The sequence below is a fragment of the Saccoglossus kowalevskii genome, chromosome 22 (assembly GCF_978046115.1).
Source record: "Saccoglossus kowalevskii chromosome 22, keSacKowa6.1, whole genome shotgun sequence".
NCBI classification, from domain to species: domain Eukaryota; kingdom Metazoa; phylum Hemichordata; class Enteropneusta; family Harrimaniidae; genus Saccoglossus; species Saccoglossus kowalevskii.
In genome coordinates, this window is record NC_140662.1 from 19,528,321 (window position 1) to 19,545,957 (window position 17,637).

At 34.4% G+C, this 17,637-nt stretch overlaps 2 protein-coding genes across 3 annotated transcripts in view; both read right to left on the minus strand.

Moving 5' to 3' along the window:
- Positions 1-1,280: 1,280 nt before the first annotated feature.
- On the minus strand, positions 1,281-13,535 carry LOC102804033 (gasdermin-E-like). Its single transcript, XM_085495924.1, has 8 exons — positions 13,053-13,535; positions 11,109-11,277; positions 9,692-9,947; positions 8,965-9,089; positions 8,140-8,271; positions 7,017-7,095; positions 6,096-6,166; positions 1,281-2,260 (listed from the first exon to the last, which is right to left on the minus strand). The coding sequence occupies exons 1-8, from the start codon at positions 13,454-13,456 to the stop codon at positions 2,042-2,044; spliced, it is 1,455 nt and encodes a 484-aa protein (XP_085352050.1). The 5' UTR covers positions 13,457-13,535; the 3' UTR covers positions 1,281-2,041.
- Positions 13,536-15,529: 1,994 nt separating this feature from the next.
- The window catches only part of LOC100367850 (carbamoyl-phosphate synthase [ammonia], mitochondrial-like), a 55,811-nt gene continuing 53,703 nt past the window's right edge, over positions 15,530-17,637 (minus strand). For both annotated transcript variants that reach the window (XM_085495915.1, XM_085495916.1), the window contains exon 38: positions 15,530-17,589. In XM_085495915.1, coding sequence (XP_085352041.1) covers positions 17,485-17,589 — 105 coding nt within the window. In that variant the 3' untranslated portion in view covers positions 15,530-17,484. The remainder of the gene's footprint in view (positions 17,590-17,637) is intronic.

Sequence of the window (17,637 nt, forward strand, 5' to 3'; positions counted from 1 at the left end):
TTCTCTGCACGTAATAAGCTCGGTTATTAAGCATCCTTTTTTGGGGATGCCCGGTGGCCGAGGGGAAGACGTGTAGTGGCGTGAAGCTAGGCGATTAGGTGCCGTACGCGAGCGCCGGTTCGAGTCACGCACGCAGTACGTATTTACTATAATTAGACATAGTCTTTACCTTGCCGTTTATTCGGTGTTATTTGCTTACTTTACTTCCTATGTCGACAGCAACTATGAGCTATTATTATCATGGTTGTATTCTTTGTCCTCCTCTAAATCACGCACTATTATTATCATGGTTGTATTCTTTGTCCTCCTCTAAATCACACACTATTATTATCATGGTTGTATTCTTTGTCCTCCTCTAAATCACACACTATTATTATCATGGTTGTATTCTTTGTCCTCCTCTAAATCACACACTATTATTATCATGGTTGTATTCTTTGTCTCCTCTAAATCACACACTATTATGATCACATTATTTTAAAACATGCACTTTTGCACAAATAAACATAGAAGTGTTGCAGTGGGGCTGGAAACTATTCGAAAGTGCATTGATTGAATTATTCTTCGACAAATTAAGTCAATAAGGTGATTGTTATATACCAATAGGGTCAAAAATGTATTCACTGAATATCCCTTAAATGAATATTTCAGCGAAATGACATAACCTAATTTCTTCAGATACAATAGATACACAACAAGGACATTCATTTAATAACAGCAGTAACTTTTCACTCTTTAAATCTAAACCGAGGGGATTACTTTGACTAAAAATCAGCAAAAATACAGATATTTGCACATGTCAAAATTGCACACTATTATTACCATGGCTGTATTCATCTGCTATTTCAAAACCAAATACCAATAACTTACTTATTTTTGATTATATATTTTGATTACCATGGCTGTATTCAACTTTCCTCACAATACATTACATACAAATTTTGTGAATCTTACGATATATAGTAGACAATATTTGGTAATCAAGAGTTGAAAGATATTAAGATTATTGCTGTCAGTTTCCTAATTTAGGCGTTAGACGAGAATGAAAGTCCTTCTATTGGTTCTAAAATGTGCATTAAAAACAGTTGAAATTTTTACAATAAAAAAAATGCAGAAATTCTTGGTGATTTTAATGTAATGAAGTGTATTGGTTTTAATTTTATGGTAAATGAAGGTATAGAACGAGTTTCAAATAAAAAAATATACCCTAACGCATTGGATTGGTAGAAAAGAAAAACATAAGGGTGCATACCGAACACACTATTTCAAAGCTGAATAAGTTACTTGTTTTTGATTATGTTGATTATTATTCAGTTAATTTTGTGATTACAATAGCATACAAAGGTAAAATTCAACTTATTTTCAGGGTATTAAAGCAAAAGTGTTGGGGCAATGCACAACGTGCAGTGCATTGCAGTTGACGTAAAATTGCTTCATTTGACTTCATAGGTCAAGGCAGTCGTTAAAAATCATTTGGGTGGTGGAACTTCCAAATAGTGTTGAATGGCAAACCAACACAACACAGAAGTGATTCATAAATTAATCTTTTGGCATTGAATTCAGTTTAAAACATCATTATTTTTGCAAAAACGAAACAGGAAATTTTTCCAGAGATGAACAGTTCATTGTTGAAAGAAGTTTACCCATTCTCACTAGTCACAATTTGACATTTTTGAATAGACATCGGTGACTATTAAAAAATTATACTTTATAATTTAGATGCCAAGAATGACTGAAATGTTCTAAAAATGACTCCTAAATACTTACAGCACATTTCTGAAACTTTGATCTGTACTGGATATTTTCTTGGACTCGTAGATAAATTGACAGCATTTTTTTGCAAGCCAAAAGATTGCCCACCTGCTGAAAGATTGGCAAGTTTTTGGATTTGAAGTGTATCGGCCAAATTCGGTATATAAAGGTTCAAGCAGCTGTTATCAATTTAGTACTATATATACTTTCCAAAAATGGTAAAAGCTTTTTTTCCCAACATTGTATATGCAATGTGAGAATCACACACCATTATTACCATGGCTGTACTCTATTTTCCCCAGAATGCATAGACAGTTCTCCATGCCCCTTCCAAAACTACCATATCAGGATTTGTCAACTGTAACATCTCTTCTCCATTAGACAACTTCACAACATCATACTCCAAACTTTCAGCAAAGTTCTTTGCTGGTGATTCACAACTGAACAGTTCCTTGACAAGCGGGTCATCAAACGAGGGACAAAAGTTCCTGTCAATAGTCTCTCGGAGCTGTTGAATGAGACAATGACACTATTAATAATGTGATGAATATTCATAAGATGCTTCAAAAATAACAAGAATCTAAATCTAAAAGAGAAAGTAAATACCAAAATTCTTCAGGAAGAGTCTCGTACATTTAACAAAGCTTGAAAACAGTCAACTTATGAATATTCATGAATATTCATTCCTACTTATGAATATTCATGAATATTCATTCCTACTTATGAATATTCATGAATATTCATTCCTACTTATGAATATTCATGATTATTCATTCCTACTTATGAATATTCATGAACTACTTATGAATATTCATGAACTACCCATATGATATATAGTCCAAAAGCCATTATGGCTGACAGAGTTCTAGAATGATCAAGTCACATAGTATGAATGCTAATTACCTACTTGAGGTTTAAGTTAAAACCCAATTATGATAAACGTTTCTTCTAAGCTTTATTTTTGGAAAATTTCATTGGGTACTTTGAGAAACATTCATCTTAATTTCATGTATTATGTATGCACATGCACTTTTCAGTGCTAAATTTCCTTGTAGAGACATTAGATTTTGTGTCAACACTTAGCTCAACACATTTAAAATAAATAAAGTCCTAAAACATTTTGATCTTAGTTTTGACAATAATAGATATAGGTGTTTAGAAAGTATAATGCCTGGTAATAGTTTGTAGAAAAGATTCTGACATTTACTAGACAAATCCACAAGCTGATAACTAAGTCTGACCACATTTGACAGAAATAACCAGCAAGTCATGTACAGGAGCAAGTTTAGCAAACTTTATGTAAATCTATGTTCTATTTTAATTATTACTGGATTCTGCCGTCAATTCGCCCATCCGAAAAATCGCCCTGGGTGGTTTCAAGGCTGGTGGGCCCTTATTTGGGGTTAAAATTTTCATTGAAAAATCCACCTACGCCGACATTCAACACCGGCAGTTGGACCACCCAAAATGAAAGAAACTAAAATTGTATACATTTTTTTCTAGCTGGATTAATAAGTAGACCACGCATCATTCTCCCAAAAAATCACATTAACAAACCTTGTGCGCCAAATACAATTATTTTGTTTTCATTTTATTAGTAACGAAAGTATATTCTAAAAGAAGTTTAAAAAAACAATGAACACAACTGCATTGCTTAGTAGCAAATGATCGTGGTATCGCAATCCGGTCATGCTGCATTTTACAATTGTTGATTATTACCTAGTAATGATTATAATAACGTGCAAAAAATAAATTCGTTGATTTGTTATCAAATGCAAATAAATTTCAACTTATTTCATCGTAAGCGAATGATTTCGATCGCATTTTCAACGCTCGATGCTGTAGAAATAAATACCCGCCATGTTTTGACCTGACCTGACAGGTCAAATCGATAATTAACCAATGAAAACGATGGATGATGCCAACGTGTTCAAATTACCATAACACATTTAAATATGTTAATGTTATTGAACCCAGCATGGAAGAGATTTGCCCATATTGTTGTACGATCTTTTGGCTTGGATTTTGATGGCAAAACGGCATGATTTGTTTTTAAATAAAAAAAAATAGTTGTTTTCAAAAGATAAACTGAGCATTTGAAGAATAATTTAACATTATTGACAGCGATAACTCATTGTCGAAACGAAGCTAACCCATTCATGCAAGTCGCAATAAACATCAATACTCTTGAATAGACATCAATGACTACGGCAAAACTTTTAGGCACCAGAAAAGATTAAAATAACACCTTAAAAACTGCTGAAAAGTCGCCCTGGGCAGTTTTTTGGTCCCAATTTATTTTTTTAATCAAAGAAAGCTTAGAAAGAACTCCCATGTGCTATTGAGTATTGGAGACACATTAAATATAATTTGAAATTACTTAGCTGAAAACTAATTATGCAAATCAGAAAATTAACATGAACAGATTTGATTGTAAAACTAATGAGGTCTGCGCAATGTAACAAAAACTCTGTGTACCAATTTTAATTGAAATGTGATTAGAACCAAAAAATTATGAATTATTATGCTAATTAGGGAAATAATATGAACAGAGTTTTACCCCAAACTAATTAGGTTTGTACATTGTCCTAGAGCATCTTTGTACTAAGTTTCATTAAAATGGAAATTAATACTTTAGATATCAGTGTGAAAGCTTAAAATTGGTTAATTATGCAAATTGGGTAATTAATATGTACAGATTTTAACCCACAATTATCCAGGTCTGTCTATTGTCCTACAGCATCCATGTATAAACATTCATTGATATGTAATGATTGGTACCTGAGATATCAGTGTGAAAGTTGGAAATTGGTTAATTATGCAAATTAGGTGATTAATATGCACAAATATTTACCAAAAACTAATTGGGTCTCTGCATAATTCTAGATTCATTGAAATGTGATGATTAGTACTTTAGATATCAGTAGAAAAAGCTGAAAATTAATTATGCAAATTAGGTAATTAATATGCACAATTATTTACCCTGAAACTAATCAGGTCTCTGCATAGTCCTAAAGGATCTATGTACCAAGTTTCATTGAAATGCGATGATTAGTACTTGAGATACCCGTGGAGAAGCTGAAATTTAACTAATTATGCAAATTAGGTGATTAATATGCACAAATATTTATCCGAAACAATCAATCTCTGCATAGTCCTTGAGTATGTAAGTACCAAGTTTCATTGAAATGTAATGCTCACTACTTATATCAAAAGCTGAAAATTAATTAATTATGCAAATTAGGTAATTATATGTACTGATATTACCATACAAACTATCAGGTCTGTGCAGTGTCATATGAAAATGATATCTATGTACCAAGTTTCATTGAAATGTGATGATTAGTACTTGAGATATCAGTGGAAAAACCAAAAATTGACTAATCATTATGCAAATTAGGTAATTAGTATACACGGATTATTACCAAAAATTAATCAAAATCTAGCATTAGTTCAGAGCATCTATGTACCAAGTTTCATCAAAATCCAATGAGTGGTTGTTTAGATATCAGTGGAACAGTCATGGAACCACTAAAAAATAGCTAATTATCATGCAAATTAGGTAATTAATATGCACAGATTTTTACCAAAAACTAATCAAATCTGCGCATATGTTCAGAGCATCTATGTACCAAGTTTCATCAAAATCCAATGAGTGGTTCTTTAGATATCAGTGGAACAGTCATAGAACAGCTAAAAATTAGCTAATTATCATGCAAATTAGGTAATTAACGAGCATGGATTTTCACCAAAACCTAATCAAATCTGCGCATTGGCCCAGAGCATCTATGCACCAAGTTTCATCAAAAACCGATGTATGGTTCTTGAGATAGCAGTGGAACAGTCGGACACACATACACACATACACACACCCACACATACACATACACACACACACACTAACCGCAAAGACTCCCATTTTGTGCTTCGCACATGGGAGTCAAAAACCAGAACTGCAGTTTAACAGCCATGAGCGAATTTACGGCAGAATCCGGTATGTACAATAGTGCCTATCTTAACAGCAGTGATACTATACCAATGCAGACTAGCAGTGTCTATCTACCTTACCCATAATAGCAATGCATACTTACCTTACCAAAACTAACAGTACCTACCAAACATACCCAGAATAGCAGTGCTACCTACTTTACCAGCAGTGACTACATGAACCCACATTATCTAGACCAGAAGTGCTACCTACCTTAGCTAGACCAGAAGTGCTACCTACCTTAGCCAGACTAGAAGTGACTACCTAACTTACCCATGTTATCAAGACTAGTAGTGCCTGCTTACATAACTCACCCAACAGTACCTACCCTCAGAACAAAATAGTTACTACTCACCAAGTGTAATAGCAAGCTGTGTTGTTCACCATTGTATTGATACAAAGCTGCACATTGTTCATCTGATAATTCTGAAAATATATTTTGTTTCAAGAATGTGAATTAATAACATACAAATTAATGTATTCCATTCTTGTATGGGAATTAAGCAACAACACTGATGACATAATCACCAACACTAATGACATAAGCACCAACACTGATGACATAAGCACCAACACTGATGACATAAGCACAAACACTGATGACACAAGCACAAACACTGATGACACAAGCACCAACACTGATGACATAAGCACCAACACTGATGACATAAGCACCAACACTGATGACATAAGCACCAACACTGATGACATAAGCACCAACACTGATGACATAAGCACCAACACTGATGACATAAGCACCAACACTGATGACATAAGCACCAACACTGATGACATAAGCACCAACACTAATGACATAAGCACCAACACTGATGACACAATCATCAACACTGATGACATAATCACCAACACTGATGACATAATCATCAACACTGATGACCATAAGCACCAACACTAATGCCATAATCACCAACACTAATGACATAAGCACCAACACTAATGCCATAATCACCAACACTAATGACACAATCAGCACTGATGACATAATCACCAACACTGATGACACAATCACCAACACTGATGACACAATCATCAACACTGATGACATAATCACCAACACTGATGACATAATCATCAACACTGATGACATAAGCACCAACACTGATGACACAAACACTACCAGTAACACTAATGACATATACATCAATGAACATTATAAAATTATTAGTAATATGCACTATGAACTACTTGTTGTGAATTATTATAATACAAATATGTTATAAGTTTATAATCAGCAAAATAATAATGCTGTACATACCAGCCATGGATGCCAATACACAATGCACAGCCATGATATAACCATCAGAATCTTCACTGGGATAGTTAACTTTCTCATCCTGCAACAAACGATGTCATGTCTTGACATAATTCATGCACTGAAGATTTGAATTTCATTGATAATTCATCTGTCAAACATTGATATTCAGGTGTAAGATCAGAGACTTTTTTATACTATATATATTATCATTGGCTTTGAATCTGTAAATTAAGACTTGTTTGTCTAGCCTACAATCTGCTTTGGGCTGGATGTTGAGATTCTCCTGAACAGATTACCCCTACATGTGAAACATATCATACTTGACCAGCTTAGTGACCATGCTTGGCTATGTGCCCACCACCACTTTTGGGACATTTCTATTTTAGGGTTCATGTTCATCTTCTTCAAAATGCCCCAAATTTGATTGTCTAATCATAAAACATGGTCTTTGATCATTGTTTAACTTTTTTGAATACTGGTAATCATTTTTATATGATAAAAGTGTGGATATTGATCGTCATGAATATGTTGTGAATGCGTAGAACATGGTAACCATACGTAAACTACGTTTCGACAATGACCTGTTAATAAAAGTGAACATAAATTTTTGTGTTTGGGATTATCTCATAGTTGAGTTTGTGCTGTTTTCTCGACTTGGATGTTTTTATGGATCTTTGAACAGCAGCTCAAGCAGAACTCGTGTCATACATGGTTACAGTACGTGGTGCGTATCACTGAACAGGTCACTGAACATTATGTTCCTAAGAAGCAACATAAAATGTTCAGTGACCTAGCTCTGCTTCATGAGAATAGGTCAACACATTTTTTTCATATTCTGCGAATGTGCATGTTTTCATTGATGGCATGATCCATTGAAAATAAAAATCAAGAGACTGTACCTTTTTTTTTATATTTTACATTACACTCTTCAAAATTCGGTGAAAATAAAGTATACAAAAAAAAAAAAAACTCAACAAGTTTTTTCAGCAAAAATTAATTCCAGCCAAAAAAAAAGTATTTTCATAGTATATGCAATCAGTCTTGGGATATTATCAACATTTTTAGAAACATCTACGAAATGAAGTCAAACGAAACACGGCTATCAAAAAGTTACTTGACTTACTTGAAATTTAAACTTGAGTTTCTCAAAAAACATCTTCCACAATGACACTTTTCCTTCCAGATGTCGGGATATTACTTTTTCATTACATTCCCGGGTATCATTGTTTGTTAGTAAACCATGAGCTTGTCCTATCTGTAAATCATGAAAGAAAACAACCTTTACCACATAAAAACAGTACAGAATAGTAATAATATCAATAGTACAAAGGATATCTCATTAAAAAACATTGATTGAAAAAGCTATTTTTTGTGATACATAATCTGAAAACAATTTAATCTACAGTTTGGAAAAAATCTGACATAAAATGATCAAATCTGAGAGATTTACTTAAAGTAGCGACATATAAAATTCAATTTGAAAGCAATAGAGATTCCTGTTTTCTATTGGGATAGTCGAAAAATAGAATAAATTTTAATTAATGCCACAAAATGAACAATTCTGAGTACAGTCTACTGTAAAATACTTTATTTTGCAAATAAATTCCATACCAAACACCCAAAAAGTCTTTTCAGCAAAAATTAATTCCAGCTAAAATAAAGTATTTTACAGTACATATAAAATACCAAAGCCATCAGGATAGCCATTCAATGAAATAAAAGGGAATTTTTACCAACAAAGTACCATAATCAAAGTACCATAATCAATGCCATAGTATGTGAATGGTAATCTTGATAAGGTAAATTGCAGGCACACTGAGTGGATCACCTTCTACTTGTAACCATATTGCAAAATATTCTAGACTTAACTGCATTATATTTAATGAAAGACATGAATCCAGTTGGAACCAGACTAAACTAGTTTAAACTGATTATGACAATCACTTACCAATGATTCCATTGAATCGATCATTGCTGGATGCCTTAGTAGACTATGTAACCAATGGGTTAACCAGTATCTGTCTGCAAATTCTAGACTGACAATTGACTTGAATGGCTCATAGTGATTCGGTTCTGTGGGTTGATATGTACAATGAATTAGTTACTTTAAATTTGTAAAATTATGATTGATGAATTGCCACCAGTCGGCCATTTTGAATCTGATGTTCGTACTAAGTTTGACTAAAATCGGATTCCAAAATGGCAGAAATGCCATTCAGCCATTCTGAATCTGATCATCAAACAATTATACATTGTATATGCATATGTGTGACATGATGTCTGGCATGGCATATCAGAGATATGACTCTAAAACAACATTCATTAAAATAAAATGGCCTTCAGACAACCATTTTGAATACGATGTGAAAAACAAAATGATGTGCATCAAGGCCTAACAATGTCCAATGTATGTACTAAAATATTTGAACAAAATCCAGCCATACACAACCAAAATCTGGTTCTGGAATAGTAGAAATGCTTGATTTTGATGACTTTTTAGCACAAAAATGGCTGTTATTCAGCCATCTTGAATCAGATCATGAAGTGAATAAATGTGCATATGTGACGTGTGACATCAGTACTTGAGCTTTTAGCCTAATAATTTAGTGTATTAACCATGAGGTACAACCAAATAGATGACCTTGACCGTAACAGTTGACCTTAAACATACTTACCAGGGTCATCAAATGGATTTGTCGATTCTGTCCGATCTATGAATGGATTATCTGGCTCATCTTCACCAACATCGATATCAACAAATTTTTCTTCATCAGGTTTATCAAATCCACCTGTGCCTTCGCCTAATATTAGTAAGCGTATACCGCCCTCTGTGGTGATATGAAGCTCGCAGACATGGTAGGATACAGGTTTGTCAGCAGGAATTCTTATCACCCTGGTTTGATCATCTACAACACTGACATCTTCCTCACCCTGCAGTAAATGCATATGAAACCATGAATCCGAGTACTGATACTAAAATAATACACATGAAAGTAAGCAAGTTTTGGAGATCTCCACAACAATCTCCCGGGGTTTTTCTAGAAAAAATGAACAAGAGGAAGCAAACACAGGCGATCGATCTGGAAACGCCATATCAGAAGGTTTTTGCGCAGTTTTAATGGTGTATCTGTATATCTGTGTATGTGTATTTGGTGTCCAGACACTTTGTCAGCTGGTGTTGCTGGGAAGTTTTCACGGAGAAAAATATATTTGAGAAAGATTTCACGTTGTACAGCAGCACGGAAGTGCGTGGCTCAAGAAATATATTTATGACTAGAAAGTTCAATCGGCAATTCGGTAAGAGGGCGCCAGTCGAGAGTATTAGGGTGCTGCGCCCCTGTTCCCCAGTTTAGAAAAACACCTGAATATCTGTACACAGTGATGGAGAACACAGTTATTTTCTGATAGTTGAATTTAGACTGTTTTAATCAGATCATACAATTTGTAGCCAATTTTGTTTGCTTGAATTTAAGCATACTAATGTTAGCAGTTTTTAGAAAACGCCAGTTGAATTAAAATATGTTACTGGCCAAGGGTTAGTGAAAGCCATACCCACAAACATATTAACTTGATTTAAATTTACTATGTAATTGCTGATCTGTGAAATTAAAAACCATGTGAATACATACATTTGAAAACACTACAAATTTTATACTCAATGTTTTGTAAATTGTAATATTTCCTGTCCAAATATTGGTGTAATATTTTGTACTGTTTTTTTTTTATGTACGGTAAAATACTTTATTTGTAGCTGGAATTAATTTTCGCTGAAGAGGTTTTTTGGGTGTTTTTTATGGAAATTATTTTCATTTATTTTTGACGAGTTCAATGTAAATTGTAGGAAAAAAAATATGTATTTGCTGGATTTTATTTTCACTGAATCATTCGGTCAACCAAAATAGATAAATCTATTCTGAATGAATCAGCATTTATTAGCAATGTATACAACGACACATCATATAATTATCGTAAGTGACCTTTCTATATTAACAGATGAATTATTATTTTCCAGGGAAGGTATAAAAATAGCCTTTTCTGAGAATATAAATGATAGGCTAAATATGGTCGAAGGTAAATATAAAACAGTTTTACCTGTATAGGGCCCTGTGACCCCACATCAGCACCTTGTTCTTTTTCACGTAGTAGTTTAGCAACGAGTTGGCAGTCCTTCGTAGTACACAGTGATCCAACCACTACACAGAGAACATTGCGATAATTCTGTCGAATCTCTTCAATGAATGGATGGGTCAAGTTTAATTTCCTGGAAAGTGACAGATATAATCTGAACTATGGAACTAATCACAATGTTTCAAAACATTCAAAGCGAGAGGGTCGTAACCTGCACATGTATGAATTAAGTCCCAAGTGACATAACAACACATGCTAAAAACGCAAAAGCTGATGGGTAGACGCTTGTAGGTAAACAATGACACGCTATGGCCTCGCTTTAAAAGATAAGCATTGAGACTGAGAGGATGGTGAACATGGATACTGGACATCTCGACCCAAACAAATTTTGACTCGTTTTTGTAATGTATCCACACAAGAAACACAGGATCAAGGCAGTAACAGGTTTATTTTGGTTACGGAGCTTACAAACATGGCGGGCATCTCAAGGCGCAGACGACACTCGTTAAGGGGGCGTCTCAAATGACTAACTATGATAAGGTCAAGGGTCATCTCACAAGTACAATGAAAAGTGAATATACTACAGTTTTTCATTGGACAACTCGACCCAGTACCCCTAGACATCTCACCCACCTACACCTGCAGCCAAATCAAAGTCAGCTTGGACTTTCAGCTGTAAGACATGACAAAACAAACGCTGCCAGTGATAGATTTCGCGAATAAAAAAAAAAAATCAACGCCGACCACACGCGTTGAAAATAAATAGAGCACGCTCACGCAAACGCACACACACATGCTATTTCCAAGGAAAAAAGAAACACTGGAAAAAACAAGTTGAATGTAAGTTCATCAATCATTCAATGTTATATACATGAAGCGGAATGTGGTGGTTATCTGGCTGCTTTCTTTGTTCATTTCACAGCACGCAACCCCTTAAAATGTTGTCATTTTTGGATTGATCCATTGCATTGGATTGCGTTTAAGGATCAGTTCGATCAGGCTCTCTGTGGCCGATGTTTCGAATCCAATAGATGTTGATCAACGTTAACATTGAACTAGATAGAGGTTTAATTCGCGTCGCCACATTGAGATAGGGTCGCGTTGATGCGGTGGGTCGAGATGTCCAGGGTGTCTGGGTTGAGATGTCTAATTTAGATCGAAGTGTCTTGGGTCGAGAAATTTTTGGGTCAAGAGGTCTAGAAATCGGTGAACATTACAGCAAGTGCTGAAATTAACTGATCATGAAAACCCATGGAAGACTCTTAAAAGTGTTTAGGTCTATGATTCAAGCAACTGCTCAAAAAAAAAATGTTATTAGAATTTAAGCATTTAGGTTCTTGATTTATAGTGGATGACCAAAGTAGATGGCTGGAAAAATTAAAGGGTAGTAGTTACTTCTTGCACACATGCGTTTCATATAAACAAAGATGGCAACTTTGACTGTTGTGGGGACCAAGGAGTACAGACGATACCAAGCTTTAATTAGGTAATTGTACTCATGATTTAATATGAAGAGCAGATTGGATTGTGGAAAAATTAATGTTTATCAACACAAATGTCGCGCATGCGCGGCAAGACGACACCCGCTCTGTAATCAACAATTTTGACCCCTGGCTGATCTCGCATGCATGAGGGAGAAATGTTGTAATGTCATACAATATAAGATATTTATTTTTTGGGAAACATTTCCAATAACGCCCTGTGATAAATTGCAGGAATTTAGATTGAGGGAAACTCGAAGCATTCATGATTAAAGTTGAACATTGATTTCTGTAGGGTGTGCTGTACGTTACATGAAAGACCTCTATTGTTGATACAATGATAGTGGGAATTGAACGTTTACCAAATAACATTTGTAAGGATGATAACAATTTCACTCAAATACGTTTGTTAATGTAATATACTCACTTCCTCGTCAAAAGATCTTGCAATATTGGAATATTCACTTTATTTTTGACTATCTGACCAAGCTTTGACGACATCTGAATATCATCGCTTGCTTTCACATCAAGATCAACTTCGCTGGCTATTTTCGCTCCGATTTTCCCTTTGACTGAGAATGACGAAACATCATCGAAATTTGTCAGATCCTCGTTAATAATCGGAACGTCTAGATCTTCTTTGTTTGATAGCAGCTGTGAAAGAGTGTATTGCGAAGGTAGATATTTCGGAGCTCGCCAAAACCATCGTCGATTTTTCTTAACCACAATGGACAGCGGTCGACAGTTGTCTGCTTGATCCAGAGATGGAACTGGTAGCAAGGTGTCTTCACCAAGGGACTTCGACAATTTATCTGTCAGTGACTTAAACATGTCGACGTGTAACTAGCCCAACGTACGTGACGCCCAACTACTAGAAATGCGACCAACCCCTTTTTTTCACAACAACTAGGTTTTACTTCCGTTTTGTTGACAAAAGATGTTTCACTTCCGAGGAGACTCAGTGCGCCCTCAACGACTAATAGCACATTTATATTCCTTTTTATAGTTTTCTGGTCTTCAAGAAAACTAACAAACACATGACAATATTTCAGGAAAAACAAATATAAAACGTGTTTTTACTTGATATTTTGTTAAGTTGAATTTTGTTCTGGGGCTATACAAACATGCTAGAGTGCGAGAAAACAGAAATGGTATACAAAATCTAGAATCTGGAAATAGAAAAAGGTAGAAACACACAACCAAAAACTCTAGTAAAAGACAGGATATGCCAAAGATGTAATGACAATTTAATCAAAGATTTGATTTGTCAGAAATATGAAAAATGTCATCAAAAATGAAAGACAGTAAAAAATCTTTTGACATATTTACTTTCAAGGAGAGACATTACCCCTTGGTAACATTATTTTAAATTATAGATGTACAATAGAGAGGCTCTCGAATTGATATTATTTGTTTATTTATATAAATTCATATAAATAATTTATATAAATCACATTCCTTAAAATATCACTTTTTGCTATAACCAATGTAAAATTATTTACAAAGAGGCTATAAAGTTATTATGTTCTGAATGTTCATAGTGTGCAGAAAATTGCGCTTGTAAATCTGTGCGCATCAGACGCCGTTCAATACTTGCAAATTCAGAAATGGAATCGAACATAGAATTCATATGTAGAGTTTAATTGCTACAGACTTGTAAACTGTAACTGTCTTGTATGCAACATCGCTATTGTCACTATCAGAACTTGCAAACTCTAGAGTTCTTTTTTAACTATTGAAAAATAGAAAGGGGTTTGAACCAACATTAACCACAGCAGATACACAGCATCTGACAACTGAGCTACTGCAATTTTTTCAATTTTCAAAGAAGATTTTGACATACAAGGTCATGTCAATATCAAATAGCACATTTTTTGTATTAACATACACTTACTGCTGTGCATTATGGTGATACAACAGATTACTTAAAGCGCGCGCGGGGGGGGGGGGGGGTCGTCACCTGTTCACGTGCGGGAAGTGACGATAACACGCGCTTAAAAACGCAGTCTCATGGGTGGACGCTAGTTTGTACACATTGACACCCTATGGCCATCTGACGCATGCGAAGGTGACGACTCACTTTTAATCTTTCAATTTTATCGTCTTAAACACTCTCCTAAAACAAACTTTTTTTTTCCCATCTTCAAGTACTTTTATGCCCATGCATGTTACTATTGTGTTCAGCTTAATTATAGGTTAACATTCTCCAACTCATCATAAATAAGGCATTGTTCATTAGCATAAATTTCTAAAGTACATTGACATTGAATAGCATAGCATAATATCCTATACACCAAACGTTGTATATTTAATTACTTGCAAGTAAAAAAAAGATGGCCACGTTGTTGCGTCCAGGTCTTCTAAGGAATTACAGAACATGACAACTTGCCAAGGCCCTGGCAAAATCATGTCAAATACGTTGAAATCTTGACTGGCTAAGCATCTTTCTCCGACGAATTTTCACCGATGATATTGTAAAAGTGTGCATTGTGCATCATAACATGGCCCCAATTTCAACAATGGCGACTACTGTAAACTCTGTATTAAAAGCCATGGCTTCTATTAAAATGGTACAATGCAACAGAGAGGATGCGGCTTCTATTAGAGCATCTACACATATGAGAAATGATTAATTTTTGGTTCTCAATTGTTCAAAAAGAATGGGTGCGGCTTCTATTAGAGATGCGGCTTCCAATACAGATTTTACGATACTTGTCTGTTAGTTTTCAAATCACATATATGAAATTGTGTCATAAACTATATTTTGGTGAGATTCAGTCGTCTCTATGTGGTTATATTTAAACAAAAATAATCACAAAATCACAGCTATTGTCACTTTAAATGCACAAATATCATGGTTAATCACCATGCCAACAATAATACATAAAAAACAACCACTTTAAGTTGAGATATGAATTTTATTTCTTTTAATAATTTGAAGCATAGAGTATATTGGAGTTAGCACACATAGTTAGAATTTTTAAACACTACCAAAAATATATGCAAATTTGTTTCCTTGGCAGACCATTCATAATGAACTCCAGAGGGCATAGCAGCTATGCATAATATTTTTCACATGTGATATACAAATAGTTTCTTTCTGAAATTTGTTATAAACATTTTTTTTTTTTTGGTCTATTACTTCAGCAGATTTATTATTTTTGTTCTTCCGAATTTACACTCTTGAACTTTTTAATAAATGTTTCGCCCCTTTATGATTTAATACAACAAATTTGTTAAAAATCATGATTTACATATTCTATGATGCCCACCGTGTACAAGCAAAATAAACTACCACCCATAAACTGAATAGAAAAAAGAATGACAGAGCGTGTAAAATGAAAAATGCTCAAAATGAAGAAATTTGCTTCACATGAATTCTAACAATATCGTATTTGTTCTAATGAAAGCACACATAAACCAAAAACCGCATCGGTTGTGTTCTAAATCACTGCATATATTAGTTATTGCAATTATAGAAAATTTACGTAAGCACATGCTGTGATGAGATCAATTATCTTATCTTAAACAATGTTTTTTTTGATCATGCAAACTATATAGATATTTGTATTAAAAATAATGTAATATTGCATAACGTGATTATTGCGCATTAATTTATTAGCTATAATACTGCAAGGTACTGACTGTTACTATGACGACGTATAAGCAAACACTGCATTACCAGTAACAGGTAAATAAAGGGATGAAAATTCCATCGATTAAAATTTAGATTATAGAGAGAAAGGAGCTTGAATAAATATTTTTTATGCCCCTCCCCTTCCCACCCCTCCTGCAACAAAAAGTGGTTTGACCCAAGATGATGAACTTCTGGTCTTTGTTTACTTCTTTTTTTGTTGAAGCGAGGGAGTCGTCACCTACGCAGGCGTCATGTGGCCATAGCGTGTCATTGTTTACAAACAAGTGTCCACCCATGAGCCTTTGCATTCTTAGCGTGTGTTGTTACCGTCGCTTGGGGCTCAATTCCCGTGCGTGTGCAGGTGACGACCCTCTCGCTTTAACATAGACTTCAGTAACAAGTGACTACCATATTTGCTCTATTAGAAGCACAACTTCTTAATGAGCAAACGTAAACCAATAAATACATGTATACTGAATCATTACAATGTCTTCTTCTAATCATAGACACATCTCTGTTGCTCATCTAAGTGCATGTGTTACTAAAAGAGCGAATATGGTAATTTAGAAAATCACAATTTTAGAAATCTTGCCATCAAAATTTGGAGGGACATTTGTTTTATAAACATTTGTTCTACCAAAGTGTAAATAAATAATGCTGCTTTGAACATTGCCGGATAGTGCAGACAAAGATACAACTGAGATGACCGTCTTATTCGGTGCCATCAAAATACAAGAGTGAAACAACCACCTTATCGACGGTATCCAAGATACCTTCATCTTATTCATGATTGATAGTCAATATAATGACCTAAACAATCTTAGAATAGCACTTGCAGAAAACCATTTTGTGAAAAGATAATATAATTAACATTTGTGATTTAAAATTTTAACAATTGGGAATATTCACTTTGGTGGAAATAGATTCTAAATATTTCATCTATCAAGACAAATAGTACAATGTAATAAGAGTAATAGTAGGATGGAATAAAATACGTGAAACAGGTGCAGTTATTGTTGAGAGAAAAAAAAATAATCAAAACTGGGCCTGTGTTCTGAAAATGTGTCAACGCCAAAAATTAGTCAACCATTGGGAAAAAAAAATATTAATTGGTTAGATTGAAAATATTATATATAATTCAAACTATTCTAGTTAAAAATATTTCCAGAATTTTCTTCTGAGAATGTTTTCATTGATATTGAAAATCTTCTCGTGTAAAATTTCAGTGAACCACCTTAGCAGCTCTCTTTGGCTTGGCGTAATGGAAAAGACTGGTGGCATCACGGTTACTCATCTTCTCGAGGGCTTCAGCGAATAGTTTCACAAGCTGTAAGACAAGATGTTGAATTTTCTTAGTCATTTTAATTGGAGCATG